At 36.9% G+C, this 11,554-nt stretch overlaps 1 protein-coding gene across 2 annotated transcripts; it reads right to left on the minus strand.

Annotated features, from left to right (window-relative positions):
- Positions 1–291: 291 nt before the first annotated feature.
- On the minus strand, positions 292–11,323 carry LOC136569288 (programmed cell death 1 ligand 1-like). Of its 2 annotated transcripts, none has more exons than XM_066569666.1 (9): positions 11,214–11,323; positions 10,104–10,150; positions 7,987–8,055; positions 6,951–7,301; positions 6,208–6,489; positions 4,906–5,016; positions 3,275–3,325; positions 2,266–2,331; positions 292–1,310 (listed from the first exon to the last, which is right to left on the minus strand). In XM_066569666.1, the coding sequence occupies exons 1-9, from the start codon at positions 11,321–11,323 to the stop codon at positions 1,288–1,290; spliced, it is 1,110 nt and encodes a 369-aa protein (XP_066425763.1). In that variant the 3' UTR covers positions 292–1,287. The 2 variants fall into 2 exon arrangements, with proteins under 2 accessions (XP_066425763.1, XP_066425762.1); XM_066569665.1 differs by lacking the exon at positions 11,214–11,323 and adding an exon at positions 11,114–11,184.
- Positions 11,324–11,554: the final 231 nt, after the last annotated feature.

Consider the following 11,554-nt stretch of genomic DNA (forward strand, 5'->3'; position numbering starts at 1 on the left):
TAGCTACTTTGAATACTGCCAGCAGTGAAGCCCTGCCATTCACGAATGAGGACTGTGTCCACATTCTTGGGACTGCACAATACATTATTTATTTTCAAATGAAAAATAAAATCTGAGTCCAGTGAGATTCCAGTTCTCTGCCATCTGTTCTTTGTGGGAGCCATTAGAGGAAGGTCATGGCTGTAGACTCTCTCCTACGCCTAAATCTTAGATACTGTTTTTTCTCAGAAATATGCAAATAGAGCTTACACTACCTGCTGACAGGTTAAGGAATGGAGGAAAAACAACAAGAAAAGCAAAACGTGTTTTATTAAAAAAATACAATTGTGAATACCATTGTAATAAATTTTTTTCACCTGTGTATGATCCCCCCCAAAGAGCTATGCACTTAGCAAAATATAGCGTAACAATAACTTGTGAAACAGGATCCAAGAACAGGTTTCTTCAGCATTTCTATGTAATCACATGTGCAGTTATTTCATGTCCTAGAAGTAAGTAGGTTTTCCTTTTTCCATTCCCAAGAAAACAAAATGGTAATCTAAAGCAAGGGCTGTTTTTCCTAAATGTCCAAAGAATTGTATTATCCCCAGACTGTGAATCAGAAGACAGTGAGCAGTAAACAAGTAGTGCCAGCAATATCATGAGGAAATTAAATGCCCACGATCCTTTTCAAAGAAAATATCAAAAAGCTTAGTATTATTTAATTCCCAAACCATAGTTACCAAGAATTTTAAATCATCTTTTTCAGGCGCTGAGAGTATCTGGTATTTTAATAATGAAAATGCCCTGCATGTATGGCAATTTGTCTTGTTGCACCTTTTATGAGGATCAAAGTATTGAAAAGATTCTTTAAGCTATGGAAAACCAGTTATGTGCAGGAAATTGTGAGCTCAGGTGAAGAAGGAAGAAAAAAAGGTTCAGAAGATGACCTATCAAGAGCTAGCTATGAAATTCATGATGGTCATAGACCTAAAGTGCTTTACCTGAAAGATACATTAATTAAATTAAATGTTTGAAAGATACATTTGCCTAAACTTGAGAAGGTAGAAACTTTGATATTTAAATAAATACCTCACTATCTAGTCACATATATAGAATCCATTCAATAATTTTTTATGCTATAATAATTTTTTTAACTTCATTAAATTTTTCCTGTGTTACAACAATATAGAAGATTGCCATCACACAATAAATACAAAAAACAATATCCCCTTCAATACATTGAACACAGAACATTTGAGCTGACAAATCTTCACAATAGAGGGAAAAAGTCTTCCCCTGTTCTCTCTAGGTCTTCTCAATTTGCATATCTGTAACAGGAAGAATTATATGAAAAAATTATCAAATTACAAAATAATGAATGCACTGAACACTTCATAGTTTTGCATCCCTTTCCTAGAGTTTGAAGGTACCAAAAAGTTTCCTTCATCTAAAATGAAATTAATTAAAAGATCAAACAGGAAAAGATGATCATGGGAGGAAATAAAAGTGGTAGTTCAAACATAAAACAGTATAGCAAATACAGTGAGATTGCTGTTGCTTAGGTCCCCCTTTCTTTCAAAATCTTTTAAAATTCTTTCAAATACATTTAGTGCTCCCTCTGTCAGTATTCCCAGTGGCATATCGCCAGACCGTAACTCTTTGGCTTGGAGATCTACACCTGCAGGACCAGCAGGCTAACCTGTAAGTTTACTGTAGTAAAGCGTAGCAGGGAGGGATTTGGGATGCAATTAACGCAAGTGCTTTACAAGAAAGTGTGAGAAAAACCTCAGTAATTTCACCCTCCTGTTCTACACCATAGGATGTTTCACAGATTTGAGATATTTGATTCATATGTTTTCTTGCTTTGTTGAGAGAGAATCGCACAGCTTGGGACCTGCTCAAGTAGCTGTGACAGGTTCCTGTCCCCTCCCTCATTGCCATCACCACCCTTACAGATATGCATGAACAACTCTTTCTAAAGCAAAAGTGCAAGCTGGAAAAAGCGACTGGTTTGGGTTTTTATATATCTCCACATCACATTTTCCTTTGTATATCTTTCTATTTTAAAAACTAGATTCATTATTTGATGTAACAAACAGTACACAATGAGTTATGATGGCGAGTTTGTAAGACACAGAATGGGAGGCTGTATTATCTCTTGAAGGCTCTGTCTGTTGAAACAAGAGGTTAAATAAACTAGTCCTGAATCAATGCTCCAGTGACCAGGATGGTTTATGCTGTGTAAAATTTGCTACTAATTTTTCCTTCATCATTTATACTTACATTTCAGCTCTCTGTCTTCAAAAGAAGCATCTCTGCAGTTGTGTGTATCCTTATCTTTTGCAAGTTCTGTAAGCAAAGGACATATATACACGCAGCAGTGAGCATAGCTTAAACTTTTCCTATAGTGATAGATCTGTATTAGAAACCTCAGGCCACTCAGGATCTAGAATGACTTGAATGCAGAGTAAGGGATGAGATTAGCACCAAATGCTGTTTCTGTTTGGGCAAGTACTCTCAAGAGAGTTTTTCTTCAGAAAAATGCCAATAGCCAGCATGAACCAATTTTCACATAGCAATTTAATTTGTGGTGGTCTCCAAATACCCATACCACAAATTAAAAGTAAGTCAGCCAGTAACCATCTTGACAGGCAGCAAAAGGATTTTAATCTCTTCTCTGTGGCTGTAAATATTAAGTATCTTTTCTTCATTTCTTTCAATAGCACCTGTCATGGTGGTACTGGCCTTCCACTGAGCTTTGCTCATAGTAAATAGCATCAATATCACAACACAGAAACTAAAGCTTCCCTGAGTTTCTCTCAACAGGGCCAAACTCTCTGTCATGAATGTTGTGACAAAGACCCTCAAACGCATGCTATGATACTGGAAAAAACAGAGGAATGTGCCAACACAGTTCAAATTGCAGCAAAAAGTCTGCACATCAGGATGTGATGCCATTCTGAGCTATTACGTTCCAGGGAGCCTGTCCCATCCTATTGCAGACTTTCCAAAACACAGTAAACTGCTCTGTCCTTTTCTTGTGCATATCAGGAGTGCATCAGTTCCTGGAACAAGTATGCTTTTCATTCCTTTTAAAAGGACGACACAGTCACGAAAAGCCATTCTTCAATTGTAATTTATAGTTGTTATGTAAATGAAATGTAAAAAGCATTATAAAATGGAATTTAAATCTCCATTTGGTTGTCACCATTACAAAGTTAATTCTCAAGTAAGAGAATTTCTTATTTCTACAAGAATCACACTCTGCAAGATTTATGCCGTATGTACATACTTGCTATCGATAGACTCTCCACAGGTGTTCTGTTACTCTTATTTGCTCTAGCTGAAACAAAACAAAAAAAAAAACAATTTAAAAACAACCCAAAATACTTGCCTTAGATCTAATGAGGAGCTTAAACACATTGGTGGGAGGGGCACACATTACATAGTGTAATTATTTGTTCTCAAAACACTACATTTCTTCCAAAACTTTAAAATAAATTCTTCAGTACTCCCAATCTGTTGGTTTCCTTTCCAACTTCCTTTTCTTGTTTCTAAGCTGGAACTCCATTGATACTATGCACTAAAATCACTGGAAAATACATGTTCAAATGGTTTCCCACTCCATCTTTTCACCCAGAATTTGAACATATCAGAAAACAGGGAACAGAAAGGGGATCATCTTCTCAGTGTTTTTTGAGGGGAAAAATGCTCACATTCTGGAAAGATTCTGTTCTGAAACAACCACTTGTCCAGTAACCCAGGACAGCTTAGGATTCAAGATAAAAAACTTATTGTCACTTATAGTGTAAACTTACAGTTTAGCTTTTGAATCAACTTGTAGTTTATCAAACACACACACACTCACACATGTATGTGTGTATGTAGACATAGATATGAAAGCTAATGTGATGTGCATTATCACATACACACACAAACAAATATTAGTCAGGCAACCTAGGAAACTTCTGACCTTCAATGAAATCCCCAGTGGGATTCTTTTGAGCAGTCAAGGATTTTGCTGTCCCTTCTTCCACTTTCATGTTCTCCTCCTATTCCTATTATGTTCTTAGGGCAAGTATATTGTTATACTTGCAGGATTATCTGCAGTCCTCTTGCAGCCTGTTAGAATCACCTGCAAGTCTGTTAAGCTTATGAATACTTCTCTCAGGACTTTTCCATAGCCACCCACCTCCCCCACCCAACCCATGAAAGAAAAAGAAATTAACAGTACTTCTTTCAGTTTAAGTAACAAGTTTAAAACTTTTTTTCTTTTATTTTGGGTGCTAGCTATAGTCTTTTCATACTCAGACAACCTACAAATTATTTCTGCAAGTTTTTATTTTGTTAGCTAGCAAGTGAAAACAAATTATTGCCAAATACTTTAGCTTTGTATATACTGTGATGCTGAAAATATCCAATATTAATTCAGGAAGTGAACTGAGAAAGCTCAAAACTTAGTAAGGAAATCAATTAAATATTCACTTAAAAAAACAGGTGCTCTCACATTTCAGTGAAATTCTCTATTTCAGAGAATGCAGAATAAGAACCACTAAAAAACCTCCAGTATCCTGTCTGCTACCAGCATTCTGGTCCCCAGTCAAAAAGGAGGACACAGAACAGGAACCTTCAATTTCCAGTAGGTAAAAAATAAGTGCTTTGATGATGCAATAGGTTAGACACTATTCTTACTGCTTACATCCTTACCTACAAGAAAGATTAACAGACACACATGGCTAAGTGGGGTTTGTGAGGGGTTGATAACGTGTTTCCCTCTGTCAACTTGCTAGTATCTACTCAAGTCCAGTAAAGAAAGAGAAATAAATGATATGGTAAAAAACTGTCTCATTCCACTCAGCAAGGATGAGTTAACAGAGCAGATTGATAACAACTGAGACACTCTAAAATAAATAATTTGCATACCTTTTCTTATGCAGAGCAGAAATAGAAGCACTGATCCAACAAAAGCAGTTGCAATGAGAGTTGCTCCAACAAAGCGTCTGCTCTCAGTCTGGAGAATGCCATCAGTTGAATCTTCAAGAAAAACAGGTGGGGGATAAGACATTACATAATTGCATAGGATCCTGCCTTTGCCTTTCATTTTCATTGTATTATTTTCGCTATGAGCAATTAAGACATAGTAACAACTTTATAGATTGTGTCTAAGGTCAGGTGTTAATGGTGCACATAACACTTTTTTCAAATAAGGTGGGGGGAAGCTAGAACATATTAATATTTTTCTCTGTTCTCTGCATTCCATGTGATAGTGCCTTTGATCCCATCAGAATTCTGCTTGTCAAAGTGTTACATCTGGCTTAGTTTCCCATCAGGATTACACAAAAAAGGTAATTGAAAAAGAGGACACAGTTCCTTTCATCTGGTAATGATTGCTCCAGATGGAAGGGGTAAGTGGTCTCCTTGAATTCCAGATATTTTTCTTGTTAAAATGAGACTTGCCCATTGAAAGAATTACTTGGTTTTCTCACTCTAAACATGGCTGTTTCAACCTTTGTCATGTCCAAAAAGTGTGACTGCACAGATGTTTTTAAAACTAGATGGTGAACTGAATCAGGGAAATGACCTCAGTAACAGTCTGACGAAGAGAAATACTGGTTTTGAGTTGGATTGGGTCTCCAGTCTGGTTGAAAACATATCAGGCTACATTGCAGAAAAGAATAATCAAAAGCAGAAGCAGAAGAGGAGCTGCCCAGTTAAAAGGTTTAATTAGGAATTGTATTGGTCTTGTCCATTTAGGAGTTTTCCTTCAATTCTGACTTTATGAGGGAAAAAAAATCTGTATACAAGTACTTAAATTTAAATATGCTCAAAGCAAAGGCTGTAGTGGCAGGAAAAGACCATATTGTTCAAGTTTATGTGACAGTAATCATCAACAAACTAGAATAATCTTGGAAGATGGAAGGATTTAATTTCCAGATGCTGAGTTACATGTCTTCCAAATAATGGAACTTTTAAAACATTTAGACTCAATTTCCAGATACCTGCAGGTCACACAAAATTCCTGTCTTTAAATTCTGACCATACATGCATGATTAACATGTTCGTATGGTGAAAGTATACATTAATAACAAAACTTAATGACACAGGTATTTCTTTCTAGCCTCTTCAAAATTTGGAAAGAGAAAAAAATCACAGCTGATTCGACTGGGACAAAATTACATTGGCACCTTGAAGTGTATTACCATAAATGAAATTTAGAAGTGTTACCTGCTATGTGTAAAATGGCAGTTGTATTTTCTTGTAGTTCTTTATTCCAGAATATACAGTAAAAAATGTCATCAATTCCACTTTTGATTGTGAGGGTACTTGTCACACGATACAACTGGTCACTTGCAGTTTCAAATTTTGTGTTTGCCTTGTAAGTCAAATCTTCATAGTTTCTATTATGCCAAATCACTTCAGCTTCTGGGTATCCTTCTGACTGACACGTCAACTTCCATTCGTTGTGTCCTGTGCTCACCACTCCTTGGTTTATAATTCTGTAAGGAGCTGAACAATTGGAAAAAAAAAAATCATTACCATTAGGGAGCTAGAAGAACAGCCTGTATTAGATGAAAGACACCTTTTCTTTTTCCCCAGCCCCCAGGGTCAAGTTTCAGCTTGGATTTTGACAGGAAAGGTAAGTAACACTATTGAGTCTGTAACTGGAGGTACAGGATTTATTACAATTTTGATGTGGTTTAGAAAGCTCACTAGGCTTTATGGTCTTTGTACTCTACACATGATTTTGCAACCTGATTCCTTTCAAGTCATGGCAGGTTTAAAGGACAGAACACGGATTCAGCCTAAACAGAAGCGCCAAGTTACACAGCTGTGCAAGCACCATCAGACAGCTCCCGTCTCCAATGAGGTTTATTTAACTGCTAATCCAGATATATCTTACTTCAGGGTCTCCTCTGAAATCTTTTAAGAGTATCAGAGTATTGAACCTCTGGTAGTAGCACACGCACCCTTAACTTTCAGGTGGATTGTCTTGTAGTCAGCTCCCCCATAGTCAACAACACAGCGGTAAACCCCTGCATCTCTGAGCTTCACATCAGTGATCTGAAGGACAGACTGTCCCAAGTTCAGGCTCTCTTTCAACAATTTTATTCTTCCCCTAAAGTCACTGTGCTGATTTTTGAGGTCTTCCTCTCCTTTGCGAAGTACATAAACCTGCTTCAACTCATCTTTCTTATCCCAGCTAACACTTAAATCTCTAAATTCTAATTTCCCATTCACTGGAAATGTGCATTCCATGGTCACATTGTTCCCACGTTCCACAATGCAGAGTGACTGAGGAGCTTCAACTATGAATAAAGCTGAAAAACAAAATTTGGAAGAAAACTTAGTTTTTAAATAATACACCTAATCTTTAAAGTCATGTCTTATCATAACCATAGGAAATTTTAAGGACCAAAGTATCTTCTCTGTTCTGAAAAGTTAAACATTTTGGTATGTAGTTGTCCAAGTATGTGATAAAACACAAGACCTCTGCTGTATACACACACAATGGGCACTCATATCTGCAGACACCTGCTTTGTGCACACACATAGTGTGATGCTGTACTAAAAACAGTGAACTGTATATGCACAGCCCTCAGCTGTTGCTTTGAGGAAATACTGCCGTAGTAACAGGCAGGTGTTAGTAATGGGAATGTTCTGTTTATATAAATGCCAATTGTTTTTTACCCACAATGTTAAAGAATACACAACATTTCCCAGGTTTGATAGAGTCTAGAAAACCTTTGGTGTAATGCTAATTATACCTTGTTTGAAATGGTGCCTCTGCTGGAACACTGACAGGGATTTTAACCTGGCCCCATATCAAAATACATGCATCTAGTTTAATGTAAAGCTGTGCTTAGACCTTTTTACTTAAAACATTAAGGGAAAAAACCTCAAATGCTATCAACTGAATTTAAACTGGAGAAATTAATATTTCTGTGCTTATATATGGAAAGAAAACACACTAAAATAGTTCTACTGCTTTTTACGGCTTCTTACCATTTAGGAAATGCCAGTAGAATAAAAATACATAGAAAAACAAAGGCCGTCCCATGATGCAGATGGAACCTGAACCAATAAAAAATAGACAAATATAAATAAATACTCATTTTCTGAGTTGCACTGTCAAATACACTTCATAGCAATCCACACAAAGAACTGGACAGGAGACACTGAATCCCACCCTATTTAAAAACAGGATGAAACTGCACCCAGTAGATAATCAGGCAGAAGTCTTCCTGCATGGATGGGTCCAGGAAAAACATCTTACTTTATTTGCTTTAAATATCTGTTCTTGACAGATGGCTAAATAAATCCTCTATCATTATCTGTGGATAAGTGAGTAAGTACTCACAAATACCCAGTTGTACCCCTAACTATAGCAGGGAATGTTGCTCCTATTAGGAGAATGAAAGAGTTTTCTATACTGTCAGTGCAGGAAATAGAACTTGGTTCTTCCCCACCTGTTCATTTTATTTTAACATACTGTGAATACACCCTGCTTTTTTACCCTGGTCCCACAGTACATACCAGAAGGCTCACAAAGTTACATATATTGTGAAAACAATTAATTCTGTAGTTCATTTCATAACATGTATTTACGCAATAACAGCTATGAATCAACTGTTCACACAGTAGTGCCTTTGTAAAACAGTGACAAAGCCAGTCAATCTACAAGCAGAATCTATTGCCTTGAATTTCTGATGCTTTACATCTGAATACAAAAGTCATTTCACTTTTCTGTCAGAAGTTTTTCCCCTCTTTACTGACATAGGCTTTATAGTCCTACATAACATTTTAACATTTTAAAATGCTTATTAATATCAACTCATACATTTAATCTTCACACACCCACTGCTTTTGGTAAGTCTGTATTTTAAGCCATATATAAAGAAAATGGTAATTTGTTTCTAAATAAAGTTCTAATTTTGGACCCACAAACATCCACCAAAATAAGAAAGGATTGCCTTTAGCTGTTTTCTAGTGGTAGTTTCAGAATCTGTATAAGAAATTAGACAACTGTAATGCTCATGACACTTCCTAACTGATTAAATTCTATCTTGACTGCCATTCTTCACAATTTTTATGTTTCATCCTTCCTTCTCTGATTGTCAACTTTAAGATGACAGTGAAAAAACAATTTTGTCTTGAATTCATAAGACACATGTGCCCTTACAGTGCTGTGGCTTAAGGGAACTAGACTCCTTCTAACAATTTGATTCAATTTACTTCTTTTCCTCAGACTGCTGCTGCCTGATCCCAATAGCTGATTTGCAGCATGCAATGCATATGGAGCTGAGAAAGGAAGGCAATCCATTATATTGTTAACAATGTAAGCATAGTCTGAAAACAGGCACAGGAAAAATTCAAAGAAGACTCTCAGGGTGCAAGATCTGATTAATTGATAAATCCTAGGCTTCAAAAAGTGGTTAGGTACCAGACTTACTCCTTAGCCATATGTGATGTCCTTGAAAGCACAAGAAAATTGCAGCCCAATCCTGTGGGTCCCCAAGAGCTTCTCTGAACGCGTATGCATCAGAATGCCTCCATCATGATTCCCCTGCTAGAGTAACATGCACTCCAGACCACCAACTAAGCTCCAACATAAAGCTTCTCAAACAAGATAGAGGTATACCCATCACACAAATGTACCATAATCACCCTTATTCTAGAGACAAGCCTACCACTGAGACTGACTGGGTATAGTTCACTCCCCGTATCAGAATGACCAGAGTTGCAGCACACTCAGACTCAAAATACTTTCCTTTTTTTTTATTTTAAAGTAGAGGCTGTAGACTGCTTGTAACAAAGCAGACTGCTTGAACTAGTACACTGCTCGGAACAAACAGTATGTGCTCTACAGTCAGGATACTGAAAGATACCCATACTCCTGCCTGCAACCCCTATCCACCTTTTTGACAGGAAAACTGAGTATTGGCATGATCTCCAGGAAGGGTGCTCTGATTAACTCCTGGAAGACAGACAACAAGTTAGCTTTTATAGTCCCAAGAGCCATGTTTATGTCCTGCAATTGCTGACACTTTTCAGCATGCTTTCTCCCACTGTAGAGGAAAACAAGCTTTACAATACACAAAAGAAGTATGACTATTACTTACAAATTTCTTCAAGACTGAGAAAGTTTGCTGCTGTATTCAATTTTTCACTTTCAGAGGGAAAAAAATGTAGGTCCAGGTGAAATCCAGGTGCACATGTAAAAAGAAAACCACTGCAATAACCATGATAGAAACTTCTTCTGTTTTACCCTGAGCAGAAGAATCCTCTGGATAGTTTGAGACCTTGACATCAATCAAAGTCCTTTACTAAAGCTTGCTATTTTTCTTACAGTACGTACCACAATGTCCTTTCTGTCCTCGTGCCAGCTTCCAACATCTGTGGCAAATAGTTTTTTAAAAGCAAAGTATATTCTAAACTGTACAAATTGCTCCTCAGTACTGCTGCTGCATGTTTCTGCCACAATCAAATGAAAAAGACAGCAAAAAACAGAACTATTTGTCAAAAGACTTCATGTGACAATTTAAATGTTGATGTAAGTACACCTACTTCTTTAGGAAACTTCCCCATTATTGGAAAGTTCCCCAGCAGGGAAAATTCTGTATTGCTAACAGTGGTTCACTGTAACCAAACACACGAATGCTGCAAAAACTTGAACATAAAATGCCATGGGCACTTTAAGAAACACATAATCTAATCAAAGCTATGTGTGAGCACCAGTCACACATTGCAGGTGGTTATCCATCTACACACACTCAGGGTCCTAGATTATTAATCTCAAGCCATGCCAAAAAGCTGTTAACAACAACTAGAACTTCCCACACAACTTTCTCATGTCTGTAAAGGTCATAGGAATAGAAATAATGTAGGAATAACAGGAAAAGCATTTCCTGCCCTCCTCTTGTAAAGACAGATATTCTCTTCCCAAAATTTGGACACAGTGAAGGCCACTTGCCTTGCTACTGTGTAGTGAAAAAAGAGTTCCTAATCCTATATACTACATTAGCAAAAAATAGAGAGTACTACCTTTTTCATTTTCTTGATTCTAGAAGTCCTCTAAGAATACAGAACCCCCCTCCCCCCTCAAGCATTAGAAGCAAAAGGATAAACTCACATTAACTTGTAGACTGTACAGGGAGAATCGAGTCAACAGCACAATAATACAACTCTAACCATATGTTTCAGTGTAAATTCATTCTCTTGTCTTCGCATACATCAGAAAAAGGTTGAAATTCTCAGAGTTAAAATACTGTAAAATGAACACTCTAAAAATTTTCACTGTTTTCTTCTTTCCACTTGACAGCCTGCTCACAGTATCTGTCATGGAAGAAAAAACACGTGATGTACAAAACTGATATGGTTCATGTTTTTACTTGATGTGTGAGATGAATGTGGAAACCGTGGTATATAAAATAGCTGAATGTAACATTTAGGTTGTAACAACCTGAAACTACCTTAGGAGATTGAGGGGGTGGATATTCGCAGTAGGTGAGACCGATAAATGTTAATTTCCACTGGTTTTTTTGCTGCTCTTAAAAATAGGCTAAGTTATATT

This window comes from Molothrus aeneus, chromosome Z (genome assembly GCF_037042795.1).
Source record: "Molothrus aeneus isolate 106 chromosome Z, BPBGC_Maene_1.0, whole genome shotgun sequence".
In the NCBI taxonomy this organism is placed as follows: Eukaryota; Metazoa; Chordata; class Aves; order Passeriformes; family Icteridae; genus Molothrus; species Molothrus aeneus.

What these genes read in the sequence shown, in the direction of transcription:
- LOC136569288 (XM_066569666.1), bottom strand. Translation starts at nt 11,323, where the DNA reads ATGACAGATACTGTGAGCAGGCTGTCAAGTGGAAAGAAGAAAACAGTG. An exon ending in GGAGAGTCTATCGATAGCAA is followed by an intron (nt 2,332 to 3,274) that starts GTATGTACATAC and finishes CTTTGCTTACAG; the next exon opens with AACTTGCAAAAGATAAGGAT. An exon ending in TGAAGACAGAGAGCTGAAAT is followed by an intron (nt 1,311 to 2,265) that starts GTAAGTATAAAT and finishes TTCCTGTTACAG; the next exon opens with ATATGCAAATTGAGAAGACC.